Raw genomic sequence first — 26,383 nt, 5'->3', positions numbered from 1 at the left:
TTCTAATGTCAAAACTGATACCTACCCATTTCTGTTATACAGATGATAAAGAATGATATCAGAAAGAACCTAGAAACCATCTCGAGAGGTTGCAATCCTGGGCAGGAAATTAAAGGAGCTAAGGGCATAAATGTGATTTTCATTACAGCTACCTGAGAAAAGGAAGGAGGGTATGAGGTGATAAGCTGCCCAAGAAGATGGTGCCAAAGAATGATGGGAAAATAGCAAGGATGGCATTTTAGTTAGGAAAATCATGTCTGACTGCACAGAAAGAATGTATTTGTCTGAGACTTGCTGATTTGATCTAGAGAACCGTCGAGAAGAAAGGAAGCAAACTGCCAAGGCATAGAAAGCAACAGGCTGACAGAGACAGGTATATAATAGTAGAAAGGTCCAGTTATTTTCAAGGGAAAATAAGTGAAGTGTGGCAGAAATGACATTTGGTCTCAGATATCTATATACCAATGCACAAAGAATAGGCAGAATTAAGTAAAGGAAAATACTGTTATATAAGGAGGGAAATAAGACCTCTAGGTAACCCTAGACCCTTAGTGAGATGCAACTCATGACTAGGATGCAACAATGGAAAAAGGAAGTGATTAGTTGGTTTTTTTTAAGGGAAAGAGCTGAGTTGCACAGCATAACAATGAAATGTGCTAAGTAGGATACCTCCCCCCAACTCAAATTCACATATTTTCTCCTATTCCCTATTGCTAGTTTTATTCTTAAGAAGCTGAATTTTATTCTTAAAAGAAGCAAACTTTTACAATAATTTTTATTATGAACTTAATCAGATAGTTCATATATACAGAACATAAAAAGAGAATTCTATATGAAACAATGAGTTTCCCATTAAATACAGCTTTCTTTTCTTTTCTAAAAAAAATATATAATAAATTCTACACATTACTTTCAAAACCATCTTGTCAATTCTTTCTTCTGTTCCCTTCAGTACATTTAAAAAAGAAATGTTTCCATGGCCCTCTTTTTTGTTTGGCAACACTTATTATTAATCCCCCTTCCCTCCGCCCCCACCCCCCCCCCAATTAAAAACCCAAGAGAAAGAAAGAAAACCCTTGTAACAAATAATCGTAAGTCAGGCAAAAAAAAATCCATACTGTGGCCATGTCCAAAACTGCATGTTTATTTCTGCACATGTATCCATCCCTTTTCTATCTGAAGGTGGAGAATGTGCAGGAAACAAACTTTCAAAGGGATTTTGAAGAAGAAGAGCATTTAGTGAACCTGGAGTGTTTTCCAAGTGAGGGGCAACAGGAAGAATTAACAGAATTGACTTGAAGGGTACACACATTGACAGATAACTTCAAAGATAGGCAGCTGTTCTCCAAAACCTGGAAAATGCCTGGGTAACAGCACCACCCCGAGTGGATATAGTTCTTAGTATAGAAGGAGGGACCCTGTCCCCCCCTACCAAGGACAGACTTGGGTTACAGCCAACCTAGACAGGGCTGGGAACAAGCTGCTCCTGTCTCTGCTCTGCACAGAGTAGTCCCTGCTTAGCCTTTCTCTGTGGAGTGTTGGTATCAGCATGTGACCCCTGCAGTTTGAATCTGGATCATTTAGAAGGCCTGGGAATATAATGGGGAAGTAGTGTAAAGGCATCTCCCTCTGGAGTTAAAGGAGAAAAGGAGTTTTTGAGAACTTGTTTAGGAAGGAGCTGGATTAACAGCTATCAAAATCGAATTTTCTGTCTTGCCTTCTCAATGAGGAAGAAAATTGAAACTCAAAATTTTTAAAAATGTGACAAAAAAAATCAAAACAAAAAATGAATCCTTTGATATAGAATAGTCTTCCTAATTCTCATAAATTTTCCATCTGTTCCTTTTCCTCTATTCAGAAGGCTTCTACTCCAGATTTGGAGCACAGGGGCATCTGTAAACCCCTTGGAGTCCATGAACTTGAAAGGAAAAAAATATAGCCTCATTTTCACTAACTCTTGGTTTCCCTTCTGTATACTTGTGTAGTGATTTGATGCATTAAAAAAATATTATTCTGAGGAGGGACTTATAGGTTTTACAAACTGACAAAGGGGTCTAAGACACAGAAGAGGTTAGTGACTCCTATTCTACCCCATCTTATGCTCCCATCACCTTACCCAAAACACTATAACAGCTTCCCATTGGTTTCCCTGCCAACAGTCTCTTCCCTCTCTTATCTCATCCCCTGCAAATCTACCAAATTGGTGATCCTTGGAACACAGCTCTAAACACATCAGCTCACTGTTCAAAATTCTTCAATGGCTCCCTATTGCCTCTAGGATCAAATACAAAATCATCATCACAGTATCTAAAACCTTCTATCATTTGACTGCCACCTCCCTTTCCTGGTTCATTTCACTTATTTCCCTTCATATGTTACCCATTCCAATCAAATTTGTCTGCTAGCTGTTTTCAGAATACCAATTCTGTCACTTTCCTCTGCCTTTGCATAAGTGGTTCCCCATTATCTGAAACACATTCCCTCTCCACCTTGCCGAGTAGAATACCTGGTTTTCCTTAAAGTTCATTCCAAAGGCTATTGCCTATGTCAGAAACCCAAATCCTCTCCCATACTTCACTGCACCACCCCATCCCCCACCTCTGCTTTTCCTTTCAATTATACACATTGTGTCTCACCAAAAGAATGTAAGCTCTTTGAGAACAGGATTGTTTTTTGTCTCTGTAAGCCCAACTTCCATCAAAATGCCTTCCATGGTAGAAACTATAGATTTTTGAAAATCTAGTTAAGAAGGAGTCAGGCAGAGGCAGCTAGGTGGTGCAGTGGATAGAGCACCAGCCCTGAAGTCAGGAGGACTTGAGTTCAAATCTGGCATCATACTGTGTGACCCTGGGCAAGTCACTTAACCCCAATTGCCTCAGCATAAAAAGGAAAAAAAACAAAAAGGCATTATCCTTCTATAGAAATTTGTTGAATTAAAAGTTTAAAGGAAAGACAAATTGATAACATTTCTGTGAAGCTAAGAGTTTTTCTACTTTAGAATTTGGCTAGAGTCCAAGTTTGCTCCCAGTAAAGCAAAAGCCAATGATCCCCAGACCAGAAACTTTCTTTTATAATAGTCAAGAAAATGTTTATGTAAATCTAAAAAACATTTGTTACCCTTCAGATTCTGGGCTTGAAAATTCTTGACTACATTATCTATCAGGCTCTGGCCTAATGTAGCAGATAGGATTACCAAACCTTCCTTCTCAATCCTCATGTGAAACACAGGCCTTGGACAGGTAGAAGTCTCCCCCTGAATGATGCAACCTATTCTACACTGTTTATCTCTTCCCTGCTTTCAGTTAAAACTCAACTGAATTGAACTGGACTTGAGCACTCACTTAATTGAGTGACTGAGGCATATTCCTTCCCTTCTCTTGTTCTCAGTTTCCTCTGTACAATAAGTTTTAAAACAGTACTTTGTACTTAAGTAATTACTTAATAAATTTTTTTGCCCCTAAGCTCCTGCATCTGCTAACTATCCTGGAGAAAATTGATCTGATAAACTAAGGCATTAGTTTCTACACTGCAATCAACAGAGCACCCAACAATGTCTGTAACTCACAGTAGGAATTTTAATTATAGAAATCCAGACTTCAAAGGGGAAGTGTCTGAGGGCTGGGGTTTCCCATGGACTGTCCAAGTCACATTATAGAAGACAGATCCTACCAGAATTTAAATTTCTTGAAGCTGAAGAGTGTTTACCTCAACTTTGTATCTCCTAGAAAAGGGTTTTGCATGCCTTAGTTTCTTAATATTTACTGGATTAAATTAAGGAGTTATCTATAAGTAAGTATAGTCCTAGCTAGCATGTTTTCTTGATTCTAGTTTCCTATAAACCTTGACTGAAGTTAGTGGCTTTCTCTCCATCTCTACTATGTGGGAACCAGAACTAGTTCAGGTTAGCAGCAGGTTTTTCCTGAATTTTTTTGAAGAGGGCTGCTTCTTTACCCCACCCCATTTACTTCTTTGATGGCATCAGCCACAACCTATTTCCCAAGAAAGCTCCCTGCCCTATTTTTAATCCCTTTTGTTTCTCCTGAGCTACTTTTAAAGGCAGAGAGACTGGGTAGGAAAACAGACTTTGAACAATGTTAGGTCTCCCTATATACTTACATGCTCCATTCCACATAGGCCCAAGACATACTTCTCTGTGGCTTTGGGGAGGAAAGGTGAGAAATCAGTATCACAAGCTCCTAACTTTTCTCCTTACCCCCTCCAAACCCAACAAAGCATAGTACTTGATTGAAATATGAAGAAGAAAGGACTATTTCCAAATGGCTGTTCTGAGGTTTGTTTTTATTTCTGTGTTTAAACAGCATCTAACAGCCTGGAAACATACCCCACCCTCCCAAGGAAGACTACGATCAACCCTTTCCCCCATAGCCATCTCTGCCATGGAAGTGGTGGCAATCAGTAATAACCCCTTCCCCCAAAACCAGCCCTCTGGCCTCAATTCCTCCCACTTCAGTAGCTCTGAATGGGAGCAAGCAAAAAGAGGAGGCTTCTGTTAAAGGCAAAGTCAGGAGAGAGGGACTCAGCAGGGAAGGAAGAAGTGGGACCAGAAAGCCCTCCGGGTTTAGACACAGCTGCCTTTGTTAGTGGGATTAGGATTCTTGTGGCATGCTCCAAACAGAACGTGGAGGGTGGAAAGAAGCTGCCATCCCTCCCAGGACCAGACTCGGCCAGTCCCACCAGTCCTTCCACAGACCTCACCACTCCCTTTCTTTTCAAGGGAAGGGCACCTGGTAGTCTGATGCCTTCCAGCTTTCTGCATAGGTGTGACAGAGGGAGCACCCCACAAGGATGGCCCATTGGCAGGGGAGACCCCCAGGCTTGCCGACAGAGGGTTGTTCAGACCTGAGTATGCTGACATCCAACCCCACCTCCAGGGGAAGAGCAGCTGGCCCTCCCAACTTCCCTACCCCTCCCACCTGCACAAGTGTGATGTAGACCCCTCTGTCTCTACCTTGAAGAAGCCGCACCTAGAATTCACCACCAGTGGCCTGGGCAGAGCTGCCTCCCAGGCTGGGCGGCTCAGCACATGCACTAAAGCAGCGGGATGGGCCCCCGGGGGAGGGAAGGGGTGAACAGCACCACTCATCTCCTCTCTATCCTGGCCCCCACCCACTGTAGCCATGGGGATATAACCATAGAGTACCGGCTGCCAGGGTCCAGACAACTGGGCCCCACTTGCCTCCCCCCTCCCCACCCGAATGGAAGGAGCTCGTGCCAGGCTGGCCAGACCCGGAGTGACTGGAGGAAGAGCTGGGATTGGGCAATTGGGTCATATCAGGCTTCCAAAGCCCAGGCCCCAATCTAGCTTGGGAGGGACTACCACAGGAGCCCCCAGGCTTCTGACAAGGCTGAGATCAAGGTGGGGGAGGGGGCTTTGCTGGCCAGCCAAGCCAGCGACTCCTGCCCTTGCCCCCCAAAGGATGCCCGTCCATTTGTTAGGCTAACAGCCTCTATGTGCTAACAGGCCCTGCTAGAGGAGCATCTGCCTCTGGGCCTCCCCACAGGCCCCCTCTGACTGCGGGTCCTCCCCAGACTGCTCAGCTGGCCCTCCAGGGCTAAGGATATAGCGATAGTCACTGGGAACACCCCCTACCGGCCCTGCACCATTGTTGTTCCTGTCCCCCTCCCCAACAGCCTGGTCCCCACCCAGCTGGTCACCCCCTTCTGTTTGCTCCTCAGCCCTCTCAATATTGATGTAAAGAGGGTCTTGACTGGCGGAGAGAACAGACATTCGGCCCAGGATCTCTTCTAGCTCCATCCGGAGGGTCAGGAAACTAGGGCGCTGCTTGGGGTCCGAGCACCAGCACTGGTACATGAGCTCATAGCTACAACAAAAATAAAGAGAGGCTACTGAAGAGAGGGAGAAAAGGGCCTCCATCCTCCCTTCCAAAGCTGTTGTCCTCAGAATTCCTGAGAGGGCCAGGCCCCAAATCCTACCTACTAAGTAAAGTCTGTCTTGCAATTCAACAGATATACCTATGGTTAAGTATCTGCCATTTCAAGGTGCTAGGCTGGCAGGCCAAAAGGTGTCTTCCAGTTATCTTCCAAAATCAGAACCCCCAGGGGCTGGAAAAATCCTACCTCAAGAGGCCTGGACTGCTCAGAGCCAACTCCTGCATTCCTGCCTGTCCATGACAGAAATTTCTGGAAGCTAGGAATTATTGCACCTACACACCTCTGGGCCAAGCGCCTTCACCCATGCGTGCTCCCAGAGCCCCCCAAAGTGAGTAAGAAGGGAGGAAATGTCATCATGGCCACCCCACAGCAGGTCGTGGGAAAGGCCTGAATCCCTGCTCGGGGCTTTGGCCAGGACACAGTCTCAAAGTTGACTGAGCCAACTGGCATCTGTCCACTGTGATGCATGGGCCAGATGCCAGCTCCCTTCATCCCTCCCCTGGTAGCACCAACCACTGACCAGGAAGGAGCTGAGCCAGGGACCAAAAGGCTATTAATAGTTGAAGAAGTCTTTGCTGCTTCTTCAACTGCGGAGGCCTGTGTAACAAGAAGTTGGTATTTATGTAGCATTTAAAAGTTTGTAGCATGGGGAGGAGGGTAAAGTCAAGTCATGGAATGAGGAAAATCTGTGTTCGAGTCCCAGCCCTTTGGTACGTTCTTCTGGTTGTGAGGTCCTGGGCAAGTGATCTCTGTGCTAGGCAACTTTCTAAGCCTGTACATTTCAGGGAAATTGCCAATCTAAATTGGTGAAGGGAGGTTCCTCACCCGGGAGAGTCCCTGTACCAGTGAAATCACAGATCCACTCTCATCATTTAAAATTTGCAACATGCTTTACAGACCTGCTGCCCCCCAAACAAGAAACTCCATTTCTTAGCTTCTGGCATTCCCTCTAGCTGTTCCCACATGGCTGGAATTTCTCTCTACTCTCCTCTGACTACTGATCTCCCTAGCTTCTCTAAGTTCCAACTAAAATTATATCCCTACAGAAAGTCTTCCCCAAGCCCCTTAATTTCAGTACCTTCCTTCTGTTAATTATTTCTTATTTATCCTGAATATAGCTTGTTCAGACATATTTGTACTTCCCCATTAGATGGTAAGCTTCTTGTCCTTTGCTTTTTTTTTTTTTTTTGTATCCTCAATGCTCAGCTCAGTGCCTGGTACATTGTAGGTGCTTCATAAATGTTTACTGAGGCTCAGAAAGCTTATGTGATACAAGTAGTAAATAGTTACACAGCTAGGGAATGTTAGAATGAAGATTTGAACCCAGGATTCTCTTGTCTCCAGGGAGTGTCATGTTATCACTCTCTGTCTGTTAAAATGGAATCTCAAAATAAGAACTTTCTCTTTTCCATTCTCTCTAATACTTCTTAGTCACTACAAGTGAGCCTCAGGTGATTCTTCAACAGGATTTAGTGTCTATTTCTGTCCATCCCTTCCCTGCTGAGCTCTGTTTCCCAGGCCGAGAGCCAGAATGAGCAGAAAGTTGGCATCCCACTTGAATTTTTCTGTCAGAGATGAAGGTGGAACCCCCAAAACTATTCACCTGTGGAAGGAATTTGTCCCTTCCCTAAAACTACTATGGATGTCATCCTGCTTTTCTGTCCCTCAGGCCAAGAACAACTCTAGCTTCTATGCATGCTCTGAAAAAGCCTGGTTCTGGGTGGAGGATTCCAAGTCACTATAGAAAGAGCTTCAAACTGACACTGATTTTACAGCTATCCGGCCTCTTCTTCCTCTCCCCCACATAATATACTCTGCTTACTACACAGGAGACCTTTCTGCTCCCTCACCATCCAAATGGTTAAGTCCTTCTAGAAAGAAAGAAGGCTGGTCGTTTCTCTCTCTAAGACTCCTATTTTCCAACCTTAAGCCTCTTCCAGACTCTAGGACCCTTCACCAGCAATCAGTGGGGGTTCTGAAGGAACTATTCTTTCCCTAACAATCAACTCCCTCTTTGGAAAGACAAGGATTATAACAGAACAGTGAAGGGAAGAAAGTAGAGACCCCCACTGGCAGCTGCAGGCCCAGTCTTTTGAGAGGTAAGAAGATTCCTATAGGCATTTCATCATTTCTCCTCCCCTACCCACTCATTCTGAGTTAAAAAAACCTCTTAATCTAGGGGAGGTATCTTTTTTTTTCTCAGTCTCTTTCTTTCTAAATACCAGCAGTAACAGCTTAAACTAGCCTGACCCTGGGAAAGGAGAAGGGAAAAGAGAGAAATTCTGGCTTCTCTCTACAGAATCTCTTTCTAGCTTCTGTCTCTGGGATTAGGAGAGGTCAGATTTCTTCTTTATTTCTGGGAAAGCTGAAGAAGGTATAAGGAGAGGATAAAGTGGGAAAATAGTAGAACAGGAGAGTTAAAGGAAATAGGGAGCTATGAGATAGGAAGAACATGATTTTTTTTTTTTTATTAAACGACCTCTAAAAATGAGAAAATCATTTCTAGAGGGAGAAGAGGAGAGAGACAAAGACAGAGACAGAGCCTTCATGAAATTATTAAGGAATTTTAAAATATTTTCTAAAGAGAAAAGGAAAGAAAGGGAGACAGAAGGATATAGAGAGACTTCATGAAACTGGTAAGAAATTGGAAAATCATTACCAGAGAGAGAACGAGAACAACAGAAACAGAGAAAGAGAGCAAGAGATAGATACTTCATCAAACTGATAAGAAATGAGAAAATCATTTGCCAGAATCAAAGAGATATAGGGAAGCAGAGACTGCATAAAACTCTTAAGAAATTATTTCCAGAAAGAGAGAGAGGCAGAGACTTCATGAAACTGTTAAGAAATTTAAAAATCATTTCCAGAGGGAGAGGAAGAGAGAAAGAGACAGAGACAGAGAGGAAGAAGACACAGGTACTGCAGGAGAGAAATCCAACTCAGGCTCTTTGGAAAAATGACAGGAATTTAGTTTTTGAATCAGAGGACTTTAATGATCTTGGGGAAGTTCTCTCTCTTCGAGCCTTTGTTTCTTCAACTATAAAATGAGGAGGTTGGACTGAAAGGCCCCTGAAGTCCCCTCTAGCTCTAGACCTACCATTTCAACATCCCTCAGCCGGTCATCTTTCAGGGATCTCTATCAGAGACCATGTTTACATACAATCCACCCCAAGTGTAACTGCCTTCCAAGGGTCTTCCTTTCCCCTACTGTCTCTAGCTTTCTGGAGAGCACTCACACTTCCTCAAGACATTCTGGTGGCTGCTTCAGACGGTTCCCACTGATGAGGTAGTTGTAAATCTCAGCATTTTCAATACCAGCATAAGGTGTTTGTCCCCGAGTCATAATCTCCCACATGGTCACACCAAATGCCCACTAGAACAAAATCAAAGTCAAAAAAGTTGTCAAAGCCACGTCTGCAGGGGCGGAGAAACCAATTACCTAAGGACAGGGCCACCACAGGACAGGAGACTTCATGTGAGGGCAACCAGTCCCCACTCCTAAGGGGAAAGGAGAAAGGATCTTATCCATTGTAAGGGCAAACAATCCTGGCTTCTGTGTTTTGGTCCTGGCCCTAATTCTGCTCTGCAGTCCCTCTGACCCAAACCACCTAAATCCCTGTTCCATTTGGCCCCAGATCCTTCTACTCACCACATCACTATGCACTGTGTACAGGTTATCAGCCAAGCTTTCTAGAGCTAGCCATTTGACAGGCAGTTTCGAAGCACAGCCCTGCCGGTAATAATCACCACTGTATATTTTCCGAGATAGGCCAAAATCAGCCACACACACAGTCATGTCCTCAGCTAGCCTGTAAAGAGAGTGAAGTACAAGCAATCAGTGAGCTGACCCTGCCCCCTTTCTCCTCAGAGATTCTCAAGTTGCCAGTCTCTAAGTTGGCTTTTATGTTGACCAGAAACAGACACAATTCTGGACAAAATAGCCAAGCCAAGACCAACAGCATTTATCCAGGCCCCTACCATTCTCCTAATTAACTACAGTTAATTCTTTTATCGGAAGCGCTACTGGGCGGCTCACTATTGTACCTTCTCTATGACCTCCACTCCCTCCCCTTCAGATCTTCTGATAGCTCACTCACATGCAATTCCGAGCAGCCAGGTCCCTGTGGATGAAGTTCTGGGAGCTCAGGTACTCCATGCCACTGGCAATGTCCACCATGAATCGGATCAGTGTCTGCAAAGGCAGGTTCTAGGCAAGAGGAAACAAGCAAGCTTAGTCCTGGGTCCTGCCACAAACAGCTGAACACAGAGTATGGAAAGCCCCTCGATCAAAAAATTTTCTCAGTTCCAGTGTAAACAAATCTCAGGGAGAGGGAAAGAGTGAAGGGCTTTTGCCAAGGTGAGGTTCTGGCAAAAGCTAAGAAAAAAACTAGTCAGGAGAAAATGGGAATTGGTTCAACCATTCTGGAAAGCAGAAGTTGCTCCCAAAAACTCCTTTACATGTCCTTTGAGTTATACATCTACTAAGTCTATATCTTAAAAAAGAGCAAATATACAAGAAAAAGGTCACACATGTACAAATACATACACAGTAGCTCTTTCTGTGGTAAAGAGTAAGAGGAAATGGCTGAACAAATTTTTAATATTATACTGTAAAGAAACATGAAGAGAAGAAAGTAATTTCAGAGAAAGTCATATAAATGCTAATGCAAAGTGAAATTAATAGAATGAGAATGTGTTATATATGATGTAATAGATACTCTATGCATATAAAAACAAAATGAACACTTTGGAAAACTTAAGAACGCTAATAAATACAATATACAATATCATGATCCCAGAGAACTAAAGATACTCATTTATTAACTGAAAGAAAATGGATTAAATATGTAGAATACTCATTTTTGAACCTGACCAATGTGACATTTATTTTTCTTGATTATGTATATTTTGTTGTAAGAGTTATTTTTCTTTAGGGAAGGATTAATGGAAAAAAAGTTTTTTAATTTGAAAAAAGAAATCAAATCTCTTTGTAGAATGGATATTGCCTTATCCTAGAATACTCAGTGGGCTTCCCTAGGCCCAAAAGAGAATATTCTTGCTAGGTCTAAGCTCACAGCTGAGAATTCTTCATTCTTCTCTTAAATTCTCCTGAGAAGCTTCTGAAAAGTTCCCTGTCCTTGCTTCATCTCTTGCAACCAAGTCTCAACTCCTCCTCATCTCTCCTAGTCTTGCCTATGAAGCCCTTCCTCTCCCAAATGCTCTAACTTTCTCCCATGTTCCTTTTCAGCCTACACACAAATGCCTCCAACGCAAACACTCACAAAAGGGTTTTCTCCTATTCGGGAAGCAAGCAGAAAAGCATGTAGGTCCCCATGCTTCATGAAGGGCAAGATCACCATGGGGATAGGCAAGCGACCCTTGGCACGGCTCCGAAGGCTCACTCCTGGATTTAGGGAAAAGAAAGGTGGAGAAAGGTAAGGGATTGGTTATTCAGACAAACGGAAATCTCTAGTCAAAGAGTTTGTGTGAATGGGCCAATATATCATTATGTGATTGGACCAGAAGACAGAGAGCATGCTGTGTCCCTACTCCCTTTCCTGTCTCATAATAGGTTTCCTATCCTTTCCTGGACTCAGTACCCAGCATTCTCTCCAGCTTCTCCAATTTAAGACTATGTTGCCCTAGTGAATGAGAGATATGAACCATCTGGAAGATGCCCCTCTGGACATTTCAAAGGTTCTTGAATCAATGTCTCAACCACTCTTGATAATTACCTAATTCCCAGGTATTAGCCTGGGAAAAGGAACCAAAGAACCCAACATTGGGGTCCCTTATAATGACCTTTCCCAATACAAGATCCCACTATTTGTTCCTCAGAAAATTTGACTCCTGGGGTTCGGGGGGCTGCTCTTAAGATCACTGATTCAAAGAGAATAGGATTATCAAAAGCCATCTAGTCCACTTCTCTCATTTTACAGATGGAAAAATCAGAAGAGTTTAATGTCTCTACTTACTAACTTTGCCCAAGGTCATATGATAGTGTCAGAGATGGGATTCTAATGCAGGTCCTCTGATTCTACGAGTTAGTGCTCTTTTCACTCTCTGAATGCAGAGAATACTCTCAGCAGATTTCTCAGCTAAGGTGCTCTACTCCCTGATCTCATCACCGAACATTCACCTGACAGAGCCAATGTTTTCTCTATTGTCTTTCCGGTTGGTGCTCCTATCTCTGACTGTCCCTAGTGCCCTCTCTGTACCAAACTCCCTTGGGGATTATCTCACCAACAAGCTTGGCCACATGTGGGTGGTTAAATTCTTTCATGCAAGCAGCTTCTCGAAGGAACTCTTCAATGTCACTGGAGTTGATGATGTCCGCTAGGAAGATGAATGGGAAACAAGAGGTGAGAAGAGCCTCCCAAAAGGGGCAGGCCCCTCCCTTTAAGCCTTAAGTGTCCCCAAGGATCCTGATCCACTATGGCTTTCCTAGACCAGGACTTGGGAGCCAACTAGTTGCCAAAATCACAGATAGTCCAAGAGTCAAACTCAAGGAAGAAGTATTATTCAAGAAAGCCTAGACAGAATGCTAAGTTCCTGAGCTTGCCCTCAAGAGCTCTCACTTCAGAGCTGCCAAAGGTACAGAAGTGGGCTTGGTTTGGACTCTAGAGCTGTCTCAGCACCCCCTCCCAAGGCTGGAAGCCATGTCCTTCAGCACTGTACCCACTCACCTTTGAGCATTTTCACTGCCACTTTTTCAAAGGAGCCATCCTCCTGCTTCAGCTGGGCTTCCCTCACTGACCCAAACTCCCCTAAGGATGAAGCCAGTTAAGTGTGAGACACCTCTAGCATCTGCTCCCAAGCTATCCCCCAAGAGGTAACTGAGCCTCACAGCCAGGCCCATTCTCCTTTTCCTCCCAGAGGATTCCCCAAAGGCTGGGCTCCAGAACGAGTCATCTGAGAAACACAGACTATGGAAGTTGGCTTAGTACCAAAGAGCCACAGAACCCTACAAATGGCTATCGGTATAAGAAGGTAATGGAGTGCAGATTCCACTTCCCCTTCCCTGGCCATCATTAAGCCTCCTAAATTTAGGGTGGTTCCTGTCAAATCCTCCTGATGCACAAAATCCCCCTTTCTTATCCTGTCCCAGAGAGTACCAATTATAGCAATCCTCTAAATCCCAGGCACATAACATGTAGACCCACTCCCACCTCCCTTTGGAAAAAGATTTCACCCTCACAGAAGATGGTCTGACCCCTGACCTTTGCCCAACATCCGGCCCAAGGTGAACTTCTGCTCCGGGATCAGCACATCCTCCAGTTTGTCTTTCAGTTCATCACTGATACCCAGGCTGTCCACTGGAAAGGAAGAAAAACAGTAAAAACCCCTGAGAAGTTGGGTAGTGACTGGGACACTACCCCACTTCAAGCACAATGACTGAATCACCCCTAAATCAAATGAGGGGCAGGAGTTCACAGAAACAAGAAGGGTCTAAAAGGACAGCCCTGGGGAGAACCCCACTGACAGGTGACTCACATGTAGCCTCAATTCGTTCTGGACCTTCCCTATTAAAGGATCTGGCAGCACGGAAATGAACAGCAGGCTCTCCACGGGCCATGACGCTGTCAAAGGCTTGCCTGGTGGGACACAAGATATGGGGAAGAGAGAAAGAGCCAGGATTCAGGCTACTTATCTGTGGGGATCCCAATTTCATGTTTCTGGACACCAATCCAGGCCCATCCATACCTACCCAAACCGTGTTTCCTTCCTTCTTTTGCGTAACAGGATTAAGGCCAGGGCAGCAGCTGTCACAAGTGCTGTGAGAACACCCAAGACTACAGGCACCCAAGATGTGCGGCTGTGAGGGGGGCCCTGCTGGCCTGGAGGAAAAAGCGGATGGGATCCTAGTATATGGCCAGTAGAGAAGCCCCTCAGAACACTCCCAGGAAAGGTATCTGACCTGCTCAGGCTCATTTTCAAAAGTCAGAATAAAAAGCCACCCAATAAGGAAAAAGACCCCAGAAGATATCCATGTTTAAAACAGGGCTCTCAAACATTTAGTTGTCATGGAATCTTTTGGCAGTCTAAAAATCTATGGACTCATTTTCATAATATTTTTAAATGCACAAAATATACAGAATTACAAAATAAACCAATTAAATTGAAATAGTTATTAAATATATATTTTTTTAATTTGCTGGCTTTAGGTTGAAAACCAGGGTTCTCATAGGGGCATAGGAAACTTGGGGCATAAGAAGTCTCTTTCCTCCCAAAGTGATCTCCCATGGTTCCCATCTCTGGCCCTGACCTTATTTGCTTGGATCTAAGATATAAAATATCTGCCAGATATAGAAAAAAATGGGAACCAGGCTTCTTCTAAACCCACCCAGCAGGAAACCAGGTTGTTCAGACAGATCCCCTGCTCCCCTTTCTGTCTCACCAGCATGGTCCCGATAAGAGACAAGCAGAGGCTGGCTCCAAGGACCACAGCCAACTTCGTTGGAGACACACACTCTGGCTGTCAAGTCCTTCAAGGGGTCCCATCCAGTCAGGTTGACTCTAGTTCCTAGAACAGTCAGCTCACCCTGCAGCCCGGAAAAGCCCCCACCCCAAAACAGAACTTGAGGAAGTAACCACGGAGCTAAGGTAAGAAGATGATGGTCGAGCTAAAGGCTAAGGGTTGAGAGGTAGGGTGGGTCAATTTTACAATATCCAGGGAGTCCATCACGTTTTTGATTTCAAGGAGCTGGGTAGTATTCCCAGCAACACAAAGTTTTCACATTAGCTTGCAAAGGTGGGGGATGGGGACAAAGGAACTAAGGACTGAGGGAGGGAAGCATAACTCTATCTGTATCCTCCCCCAGTTCATGCAGGAATGTGTTGCCTGCTCTGCATACAAAGTGGCAGCAGTGGAAGAATCTTAGGGAGGTGCAAGCTTGAGAAATAACCCACGGATTTCTGAGAAGATCCCTTCCTCCCAGGAGGTCTTGGGTCCCAAAAGGACTTGGAAACAGGGAACCCATCTTTTTTTGTGAGTTCCTGGTCCTGGGGAAGAGCCAAGGAGACCGATTAAAGTAGTTTAGGGGTTTTTCAACTCTTACCTGAGTCCCATTTTCTTGAATCCAGGATATTCTATAAGGTCCCAGGGGGCCCTCACTAGAACTCTCAGGAATGACTTCTTCCCATTCCAAGATCAGACCATAGTCTGTTCGAATGGCATGAAGGTTCTGAGGGGCACTGGATGGGGCTGGACCCAAGAGAAAACAATCACAATGTCACTCAAACCTCCTATCTCCACCATAGCCTCCCTACTCTTTCTATCTGAAGACCCACTTCAGTATTTCATTGTTTCCAGAACAATAAGCACAAAGTCCCTAAAGTGTGCAGTAAGGACAGAGATGGTGAAAGGGGAGAAGGTGAGGGTCTTACTTCTAGCCTAATTCTGCCTGTATTCCCTGGAATCAATTTCTACCTTTCTAGGTTCTAATTATACTCTTTACTCTGGAGGAAGACAGGGAAACTGAGAGTTATACATTCTTTGGGAGGATGGGAGTAATAGAAAAGACAATATAGAATATCAAGGTATGCTATCTTCCTTTCAATGGAATTTTAGAGCTGGTAGGGACTTCAGTTCAAACCTTCAATGTTATACATGAGGCAAATGAAGGGTAGGAATTGGCTTGCCTCAAGGTTACTTCTTTAACCTACAATCTCCTACTCTGAATACATTTCCACAATGGAGACCTTAGCTCTCTCAAGCCTCTGCCTCTCCAATTCCTCTTACCTAGGCCGTGGGTCTGGAAGGGTACCCAGTCTGCATATGGGGAAGGTCCCAAGGCATTGGTGCATCGAACTCTTAAGCTGTAGTTGGTGGCAGGTTCTAAGCCCCGAAGCAAACAACTGAACGGTGGCACCGGAACCACCACTGCCAGGACCTCCCAACCTCCTGGAGCCTCCGTTACCTGCACAGAAATTGGAGAAAGAAGGAGTTGGAAGCTGCAAAGTCAGAGAAGGAGGAGTAGGAGACGAGAAGGAAAAATAGGGAGGGTTTTAGCCTTGAACTATTGCTTCCTTGAATTAAATCTTAAGGAATCTTCCCTCCCCTCCCACCACAGAAGAACATTTCAATCAGCGCATGAGTTATTTAGCACTAAACACATGGGGGCTCTGCTGGAGCTCAGAGGGAGCCCACATGAGTGCACAAAGCATACTCTGATGAGAGAATACACCCTGGCCATCCATCTGGGTCCTGCTATGGTATAGAACTCCAACCCAGGGAGTACTGGTCACAAGACTATGACTCATCATCAACCAGGTGCTGGTCTGACAGACAGAACAAGGCAGTCCTGTAATCTCCACCTTCAGCTTTCCCCAGACGAGCCCCTCCCAGAACTGTACCTGGACTGTGCACGAGTGGAGCAGAGCTCGGCCATCAGAGTCAGGAATCCAGGCCACACTGGCATTGTTGCTAGATAGTCGGGTCACTGTTACATTAGAAGGTGCTGCTGGAAGAGCTGCAAGGGGAGGGAGATCTGGGGGTCAACCTGTGATGGTCTGAGAGTTTTTTGGGGGGGTTTTAATGTCTCTTGACTTTTCTGCCTCTCCTCCGTTCACAAAGTTATAAGATGCTTCCTTAAGATTCCCTGGGAGCTGATCCCAAGATTGGAAAATCTTAAAACTGAACAGGGCTGCTCAAAATCCCCATATGCATCTGCCTCTAGTCATACTGACTGTTTTCTCTCTCTGTGTGTCTCTATTCTGTGTTTCTTTCCCTCACCTTCTCTTCCCCATTCCCTTCTCCCCTCTTTCTGTCTCTGTATCTGTCTGTCTTTTTTTGTCTCCCTCACTTTCTCCTCCCCCCATTCTTTCTTTGTCTCTCTCTTTTCCTCTCCGCCTTCTTCCCTCTCTGAAAAGAGAGAGAGAGAGAAAGAGAGAGAGAAAGAGAGAGAGAGAGAGAAAGATTGGAAGTCACAAAGTCAGGAAGCTTAAAAAGAGAGGAACATGAAGGATAGAAGACAAGAAGGAAAAATAAGTAAGACTTTAAGCCTTGAGCTAATGTTTCCTTGAGTTAAATCTTAGAAGAATCTTTCCTCTTTTCTCCACCACAGACAAGCATTTCAACCAATGTATAAGTTGAGCACTTAACAGGACTCTGCTAGAGCTCAGAAGCCCACACAAGTGCAAATCTCTCCCCCCCCCTCCCTCCTCGCTTCTTCCCCTTCTCTCTTCTCTCTCTCTCCCTCTACTTCTCTTTGTCCCTCTCCCCCCTCTCCCTCTCTCCTTCTGTCTGTCTCTCCCTCTCTCCTTCCCTCTCTCCCTCTCTTTCCTCCTTTCCATCTCCCTCTCCCTCTCTCTCTCTGTCATAGCAGGAAACACAGAATAGCTGCCATGCCTGGAACAGAGCCTGGAATAGAGCATGAGGCCATCTCTGTGATGTAGTCTCTGCGACCAGAAGCCTGCCGACCAAGGCCAGTGATGTGGGGGCAGGGAGGGGGGGAGAAGCTTCTCCCCCACAAATGTAAATGATACATCTGTTTCAGCAGCAGTCTGCCTTTGTCATTGTATAGGTATCTCGCTCAAAGAGATAGATCTCTCTCACACACACACACTGAAAGAGCCCATTTTCCACATCCCTTCTTCTAGAGGCAAAGTCTATTCCAAAAACATGCCACTGATCACCAACCTGAGCAGAGCTTCACTAGCACCATTCCTCCCTCTGACAGGGATGAAAGAGGCAAAGGGCAGGCCTGAGTTCTGGCCAGCTCCAGCTGTTCCTCCCTCCCAGAGAATCAGCTTCGTGATGGGGAATCTGCTCTGTGACGTCAGGTTTCTATTCTCATCTCGGCTACGGCTGTGCCTCAGGTGCTCCCACTACAGGGGCTGGGGACACACGCCAAGCAGTTGCCCCTCCTCCCCGAGACCTCAGCCAAGAAGGCTCCCAGGAGTAAGAAGAGCTGGAGGCCAAGAGGTAAAGCTTCCTCTCTGTTTGCAATTAGAATCTTTCCCTCCACTGCATCCCCCTCCTCTGCAGAGAGACTGGTATGGAACTCTCTCTCTCACATATACACACACAGCACACAGCACACACACACACACACACGCAGCACATAGCACACACTACACAGACACACACACACACACACTACACAAACACACACACACGTAGCACACAGCGCGCACACACACACTACACAGACACACACCACACAGCACACACACATACTAAACACACACACACGCAGCACACACACACACATACTACAGACACAGACACACACTACACACACACATACACACATACTACACAGACACACACACACACACAAACACACACACAGCACGCACACACTACACAGACACACACACAGCACACACACACCACACACACACTATACAAACACACACACAGCATACACACCACACACACACACACATACTACACACCACACACACAATATACAAACACACACACATAGTACACACACCACACATTACATACACACACACACACTACACACACACAGACACACCACACAGCACACACACCTTACCTTGAAGATACACTGTGGCTAGGCGGGAAGAGGCCAGGCCTTTCAGGTTATGGGCTTCACAGGAGAACACAGTACTCTGGGTCACCCCTGAGGATCACACAGAGAACCCTGGTCAGGTTAAGGGTGCCCAGGGAGCCTGGGAATTGGGCATGGCGTGGATTTAAAGAATTGGTGAGGAGATAAAGGGAAGGGATAACTTAGATCTTGAGGGCCAAATGACAAGGAAGTTAAGAAATACCCCTGAAATCCTTCAATATATAGGAAAGAGATGCTAAATTTCCTCCTCACTGAATATTCCACCCTGACTGCTAATTTAATCTACCCTCACAGATTCCAAGTTTTGCAATTATCCTACAAATCTCTATTTTCTTTCCCAAACAGACTGTAAGCTCCTAGGGGGTGGGAACTATTCAAGGTTTTTTGTATCTCACTATGATGCCTCATGGTCTCTGCATGTATTAAGAACAAGAATGCAACAAATCCTTCTTGTCTTGTCTTCCAGTTTCCTACAAAGAAAAACTGAAGAGTCTTGATTTCCTCTCTCCATGGTCATCTAACTCAATACTTGTTGCCCTACACTTTACCTCCATCACCAGTCTCAACTTGGAAAGCCAGGCTGTCAGTCCAGCACTGTCCAAAGCTGCCAATTGTCTCCTTTCCCCAAGTGCCATTCTCTAGGACAAGCAGCCCTTTCACTTCTTGCTTTCCTCTTGAGATCCTCAGCAGTTTGGAGACTTGTGAAATTTGACCCAGACAGAACCCATCATTTCCATTCTCAGCCCTCAGAGAGTAGTCTCCAGCCTCTTCCTTCCCCCATCTCCCCCCACTCAAAACTCAATGAGAAAATGTAAATCTTGTTTACAAAACTGTGTTTCACAAATGTAGGTGCAGTGATATGCATTCAGGTGCATCTGGGTACAATAACAATTATAGTATCTCTAATTTAAACAGTACTTGAAGGTTTAGAATGTAAAGTCTCTAGTCTCTAGAAACCTTGAAATTGACTCTGAGAGATCAGTGCTATTATTATCCCAATTTTACTGATGAGGAAACTTGAAGAACAAATAGGTTTAAGTGACTTGCCTAGGTAGACACAGCCAATAAGCTATCTGAGGTAGGATTCGAACCCAGGTTTCCTGGAGGCCAGCTCCAGCACTCTATCCACTACAATGCCTCTATATGGAAATGTCTGGGAATGGGGGGGAAAGATTGATCAGATGAAACCCATCAGGGTAGAAAAGCTACCGTATGGTTTCTCCCCTTCTGCCAGACTTTCCTCCTACTCAAACATGGGCTGATTCCTGATTTCTTCCTTGGGGGTGGGGCTGCACGAAGTTCCCCTATTCTCAGGAATGATTGTGTCTGCTGTTTCCACGGTCAAAGGAGAAAGAACCCTTAACAAGTCCCTTCCCCAGCTTGCAGTGTGAGCTACTACAAATAGGTGCATTCTGCCCAGAAAAACACACTTGATTAATGAACCTTTCTGCTAGCATAGCTCTGGAAGCAAGGCACAGAGGTCAGGAAGCTTGGGACCACTTATCCAGGAGAAACAAGATTTAAGAGGAGAGCTTCTGTGACAGCTACCCCTCTTCTGTCAACCTCCCAGTCACAGTCAAGACCCAGCTTACTCCCCCAGCTTAATTCTGCCTTTTCTTCTCCATTCCTAAGAGTGATCTTACCTGTCACATTCAAAATGGAGGGAGAGAGAGCTGGTCCTCCCACTTTTGTGCCCCCCCTCCACCAGATGATGGTCACAGGTTCGGGGGGGCCCACTGCTTCACAAGACAGTTGGAAAGGAGCATTAGGGAGCACCGTGAGATCCTCTGGCTCCACAGTGAAATACGGCACACCTAGGAAGAAAGGGTAGTGGGTAGCGACTGATTTTTGCTACCTTCTTAAACATACCAACCCACCCAGATTATAAGGATAAAAGGCTCCCCAAAACAGAAGGCTCCCTGAGAGCTTTTGGTTAAATGTGGAATAAATGGATCCCTGAAAGGAGGCTCCCCCCAATAGCTTTTTGGTGAAATGTGGAATAAAGAGATCCCTGAAACCAAAGGCTCCCCAAGAGCTTTTTGATTAAATGTAAAATAAATATCTTCAAAGGAAAGGAGCTCCTGCTGTTTCCAGGGCTATAGAATCTGCACATCTGGAAGGGTTCACCTGGAAGGCCCTCCACCCTAAGAGCTGTAGGAGCCACGGTTGAAGTGAGCCCCCCCATTCATTCCTCCTCTCCTCCTCTTCCTATGCACAGAAGATATCCCCGGCAAACCCCACGCCCTCTCAGAAGCATTGCTATATCAAAGTTTCTAGAAGAATAAGGGAGAAGGAAGGAGGGCTTGCAGGGGCGGGGAAGTGGGGGAGCTGCTGGAGCTGCTGCTGGGTTGTGCTGACAGGCCCCAGCCCTAGCCCCGCTACAGTTCCAAGCCCTTTGTTACTTCTTAGTCACTTTGTTTTCTTCAACTGAGCAGAACTGAGCTCGTGCAGCTGCATATCTTCCTCCTCCCCCTCCCCCTGCTCCTCTACTCTTCCCCTGGTCCCAGGCAAGCTTGTCAAGGCAGAGTCCGGCCAGGGACAGGGTGCATTAGGCCTACTGCCCAAAGAACAGAGAGAGCCTTCATCTGTGGCACATCACAGGGCCCCCTGATGCTGCTTAAAGCTTTGCTTGAACCACAGACTCCAAGCTTTTTTTGGGGGGGAAGGGGGAGAAGGATGGGACCATAGAAGGTAGTAGGGGTATCTTACCTACAGACCTGGGAAGTCTAAGACTTCATTTTCCTCCGAGGTCATGGATTGCCATGGGTAGGTAGAGAAGACCAGGGTAAGATAGTTTACCCCTGGGCTAAGCAGGAGGAGAATGCAGCCTTCCCATTTGTTTTCAGGGGCCATGGGCACCCAAAGACGTGGGTCATGATTTTGTCAGAGTGTCTAGGCTATTTCATCAGCCTCTTCCTCACCTTCTACGGTCAGCCACACTGGCTGGGATGTCTCAGTTTCGCCCCCATCTTCCACCTGGCACCAGTATCGGCCAGCATCTGATCGATCTACTGACTTCAGGCTGCAGTGGAGACAAGGAATTCAGATCACCACTGTAGCAAAGGAAGGGGGCAGTTCTGCTAACCAAACCCTAGGGATGTGGACTGCTCAAGTCCCTTCTCTGAAAGTACCCAAGAGAAAATTAAACAAAAATGCAGGGATTTTGTGGAAAGAAGTGGTCCCCCAGGACCAAAACAAAAAGAAATTGTCATAAAACCTTCCAATCTATGTTTCATTAGATCAACTTTCTCTAATTATTCTTAGCCATCCTTTAAAGTTCAACTCCAATAATGTCAGATTTAGGAAGCATTCCTGGATATTCCCAGGCCCCACTCCTGTCCTGTACCTGAGAAAGCCGATCCAGTGCTGCTCACTGATAGGAATGTAAACTTGGTCCACACTCTGCACCAAAGTGCCATCCTTGACCCACTGGATCTCAGGATCCTCTAATCCCTCCACACTGCAGTTCAACTTCACTGGCTGCCCTTGAGATACTGTCAGCTTCGGAGGGGACCCAATGAGCTTCAGGCCTGAGAAGGGGAAACAGAATTCAGATGGGTTAGGATAACAAGGACTGAGCCCACTGCTCTGCCCTCCCCAACCCCTGTCCCCTGTCTACTTCAGGCTAGTCTTTGGGACCAAGTTCCACCACTTGGGATCCATATCCCCATGGACACTGACAAGAACGGACAACTGACATAAAGATATGAGATGGGAGGTTGACTAAGTTTAGTTATCAGAAGAAAGGAAGTAAGACATTCTCTGGGTGCAGTTTCTCCCTGTCCCAGCTCCCTGGAAACATCTTCTCTATCATTCACTATCTGTTAACCAATGCTAATTCTCATCTTTCTACCCCTAGTCATGCTTGCCTAAGAGAAAAGGAAAGCCAAGTTCAGGTCAGGATGATGTCTAAGCATCTCCCATTTCCTCCCAATTCCTAAGCAAACTGGGGAGGAAATGGATCTGGGTGAAGAGCATCTCACCACTCAGGTTCCAGACTATTCTAGTAGAGGCGGTGAGAAATTCTCACTTAGATTACAGTTGGAAGCTCTCCTGAGAATGACTAGGGTAACTACCTAGAGACCTCTGTGCCTCCTCAATTTTGCTATTCTTTGGGAGGCACTGACTCCCTACTCTGTTAGAATTAGCTCTCTCCATACCACCCCTTGCCAAATAAAAGAAGAAAAAAAGGAGGAGGGAAGTGTTCCCTGGAAGCAGATAACCCTATGCTTGCAAAAATACATCAGATCACATATATGGCATCCATCCACTCTATTAATACTTGAATGCGTATGAAGGCTGGAAGTGTGAAAGATCTATGAAGCAGGGAAGAGTGAATTTTGTTCAATGGGCAGGGGGATCCCTGCTGGGATTATGGGTCATTCCCAGACCTCTAAACCTTTTCTCCTCAATAGAAACATTAAAAATAACTGACACATATAGTCTGTCAAGCTCTTTACAAATACCTCATTTGATCCTTACAATAACAACTCTTATAAGGTAGTTATTATTAACCCCATTTTGTAAATGGAGAAACCAAGGCTCAGAGTTGTGACCTGCTTATGATCTCTTCACAACTGGTGCAGTATGAACATAGGTATTTCTTACCTACATATCCAGAGCTCTTTTTAATACACCACACTGTATTTCCACAGCACTGTACCACAGTGCCCCAAGCCTCTCTGCAAGTACTAGGATTCCACTGCTCAACAGACAAATCCTTTCTTACAACCCCACATTTTTGTATGTGAAGAGGTTGTGTATAAGGATATTGGAGTTATATTTCTAGTTTTTTCTTTTCTCCTTTGCTTTGTAACTCTGACACACAGTCCCTCTCTCTCTGTGTGTCTCTGTCTCTGTCTCTCTCAGGTTCTCTGCTGGAAGCCTGAAAGACACTTCTGCTCTTTTCACCAGAAAGCTGGAAGGTGGATATTCAACACAAATGATTCGCTCCTCAGACAGTCCCTGATGTTCACGGAACCTAGGTTCTCATCACCCCAAAGAACGGAATGCACCCCGCCACTGCAGCCCTCAAGTACGGTGTAGGGGGGTGTGGTCTGAGAGTTTGAAACCCAGAGTCCCTCTCCCAGACTTGCCCTGTGACTCAAGCAAATCTGAGGATGAGGTTCCCAAATTGGTGCTAGTACTGGCAGAAGCTTTGGGCTTAGCCCCAGACTAGATAAACCGCTCAGTCCAAAGCCTCAAAAATTCTCCCAGGTGTCTTCGCCCACACTCTTGGTGTGGTTTTTTTTGGTTATTTTTTTTAATCAAGGGTGTGCCCAAAGGTTTCAGTGAGATTGTGTCGTGTTCGTGCACGGGGCTGGGAACCAGGGCATCACGTTTCCCACCAAATGTAAATCCTACATACCCGTGAGTCCGGAGGGGGGGGGTGCCCCTTTTGCTACTAGATAGCTGTGGGTAAGAAGGGAACCTGTGTGTATAGTATGTGTGAGAGGGCGAGGGAGCCTAACACTCCCGAGGAAAGAAAGAAACTGTTCCTCCAGGAAAAGGAGGCGGGAAAATCAAGAGCTCAGTCCCCTGCCTGCAGACCCCCGACCGATCCCCCCTACTCTTACTCTGTCCACCCCAGCGGAGAAAGTTGGGGGTGGGGACACAGGCGGCCAGAAGCCCATGGCTGCCTCCCTCCCCCGCCCCAGCGCTCGCTCGTTCGGCCTTGCGCTGCCATCAGAGCTCCCGAGACCCCCGAATCGGTCCCTCCGGCCGCCCTACCTCCGGCCCCGCAGGCCTCGGCTGCCCAGTCCCGGGCTCGGGGAGCCGGACCCCCGCCCGTCCACCTTCGCTCCGACTCCAGCCCCTCCCGACTCTACGGCTTTGCTGCCCCAGCCGCCCCCTCCCCCCAGACCCCAGCTCCTACCTGCGGCTGGGAGCTCTAGGAGCAGCAGCGCGGCCAGTCCCGCCAGCAACAGCTGCTGGAGCCGGAGCAGCGGCCACTCCATGCTCCGCCTCAGCGCCATCCGCGACGCCGCCGCACCATGCCCGCCTGGCCCGGCCCGGTCCGCGACGGAGGGGGCGGGGGCGAGGGGCGGGGGGACCGAGGGGGCGGGAGTCTGCGAACCCGCCGCTGCCCGGGGCCAGGGGAGACCCGCGCGCCCTCGGAGCGGCTCCCACAGCTAAGTCCCCGGCGCGAGCTCGCGGCCGGCGCCGCTGCCGCCGCCGCCGCCGCCGCCGCCGCCGCTGCTGCTGCTGTCGCTGCCGCTGCCACCGCTGCCTCCGTCGCCGCTGATTCATGGTCTTCTCTCGGAGCCGCCGCCTCCTCCCCCGGCCCGGCCCAGCCCGGCCCGGGCCGGCTGCTCCCCCGAGCTCGTACCGCCCCCCCGCGGAGCCTCTGAGCGGCTCACTTCACACACATACATCCCCCTATTCCGGCCAGCCACCTTCCCTCAACCCCACGCCTCAATCCCTTGCAGTCCAGCGAATGTTCCCGAAAACCTCCTCCCAAGACTCAGTCACCCCCATGGTTCAAGTATCCCATCGGTGCTCGCTATCACAGCCCCTGGTATCCCCTGCGTCCTGGCCCGCAGTCCCACTACTTCCACTGACATTCCAACGTATTCCAACAAACACCACTTCAGGAATCTTCCCCTACCTTCTTTATCCCCCTCCCACCCCAGAACTAGCCTACTGTCCCCCTCCCCCATCTTCCCCCAACCTACTCTCTGGAGGCGCACCACAGCTCCCAGATAACACTAGTTGAGCCATGAGATACAAGGTCACTGATGAGAGATTGATTTCAATGCCTCCTCAAGTTATTTTATATTTACTTGTAAATCCTCTAGCTTTCCGGTAGAATAGTGGCTTCTTAAGGACAGGCGTTGCTTTCCCCTCTTCCTTTTGCATCCCAGGTACCTAGCACAGTACCTAAGGCTTATTGAATTGAATGAAACCTCCTTGATCCTAGCACCTTTGATTATCTTCTAAAGTCTTCATCACCCACCCTGACGCATCCCAACAGCTCAATTTCTGTCCCTTTAATAATGTACATCAAAATATTCCTGTCCTAAAAGATTATTTTTCCCCCCTTTCTCTGCAATTATTTTGCCCTAACAACCCTAAAATTTCTCAGTTGTAATCCTCTGTAATCCTTAAATTCGACATAATGCTGATCTTGGAGTCAGGAAAACTTGGATTCAAATCCTATTCATATACTTAGCAGCTGGGTAAGGTATTTAACTCCTTTAAGGTTGTTTCCTTATCTGTAAATGAGGGTATGGCTATGAAACCCAAATAAGATAATGTACATTATTTAACCTCTTTGAGGTTGTTTCCTTATCTGTAAAATGAGGGTATGGTTATGAAACCCAGATAAAATAATGTATATAAAACATTTTGCAAAACTTTGAGTGCCAATTATTATTAATCTTAGATCCATAATTGAAGTTGAAATGGCCCTTTTCTTTTGCCACTCTTTTCAATTGCTCCTTTGATCTCTGTTTCCATCCTCATTGCATTTTCTGGATGTGGAATGAAAAACTGATTGTAAACAGCAACTAATACGATGTTTTGTCCATAGTAGGCACTCAATAGATATAGTAGTTACTAAACAAGGAAATAAATGAGTGAATGAATGATTGCTTCATGGCTTTGGCCTGCCCTGTCACCAGGAATCATGGGGGTGGCTAAGCCTACAGACATCCTGTTACACAGATAGAGTACTAGCTCCTCAAACTTGGGCTGTCTCCTCTCTGCCTCTAAAACTTTCCTGCACCATGTCCTCATCCTCCCAGGTTTCTTTCTTCAAGAAATCCATCACCCTATCCCTCCCGGGCTCCCAGTCAGCCCTTCCTGCCCCCATCTCTTCTAGGGAATCTCTGTGAGCAACAGAGGCCTGCTGTCACTTCCCCTAGTTGGCCCCATCAGTGCTTGTTTATTAATTATGCTAATAACAACAGCAGGGCGAGCAGCAG

At 46.4% G+C, this 26,383-nt stretch overlaps 1 protein-coding gene across 1 annotated transcript; it reads right to left on the bottom strand.

The window, feature by feature from the left end:
* Positions 1–1,122: 1,122 nt before the first annotated feature.
* TYRO3 (TYRO3 protein tyrosine kinase) lies at positions 1,123–24,610 on the bottom strand. Its single transcript, XM_051977122.1, has 19 exons — positions 24,334–24,610; positions 21,805–21,988; positions 21,380–21,480; positions 20,102–20,272; positions 18,423–18,509; positions 16,270–16,385; positions 15,656–15,833; positions 14,973–15,118; positions 14,312–14,456; positions 13,622–13,751; positions 13,408–13,508; positions 13,134–13,229; positions 12,600–12,680; positions 12,157–12,249; positions 11,196–11,317; positions 10,011–10,120; positions 9,563–9,722; positions 9,150–9,286; positions 1,123–5,843 (listed from the first exon to the last, which is right to left on the bottom strand). Exons 1-19 carry the CDS (start codon positions 24,431–24,433, stop codon positions 5,489–5,491), a joined length of 2,613 nt encoding a protein of 870 aa, XP_051833082.1. The 5' UTR covers positions 24,434–24,610; the 3' UTR covers positions 1,123–5,488.
* Between the last annotated feature and the right edge of the window lie 1,773 nt (positions 24,611–26,383).

The sequence above is a fragment of the Antechinus flavipes genome, chromosome 2, assembly GCF_016432865.1.
Source record: "Antechinus flavipes isolate AdamAnt ecotype Samford, QLD, Australia chromosome 2, AdamAnt_v2, whole genome shotgun sequence".
In the NCBI taxonomy this organism is placed as follows: domain Eukaryota; kingdom Metazoa; phylum Chordata; class Mammalia; order Dasyuromorphia; family Dasyuridae; genus Antechinus; species Antechinus flavipes.
The sequence above is the reverse complement of the archived record's forward strand: the minus strand, read 5'-3'. Positions and strand labels throughout refer to the sequence as shown.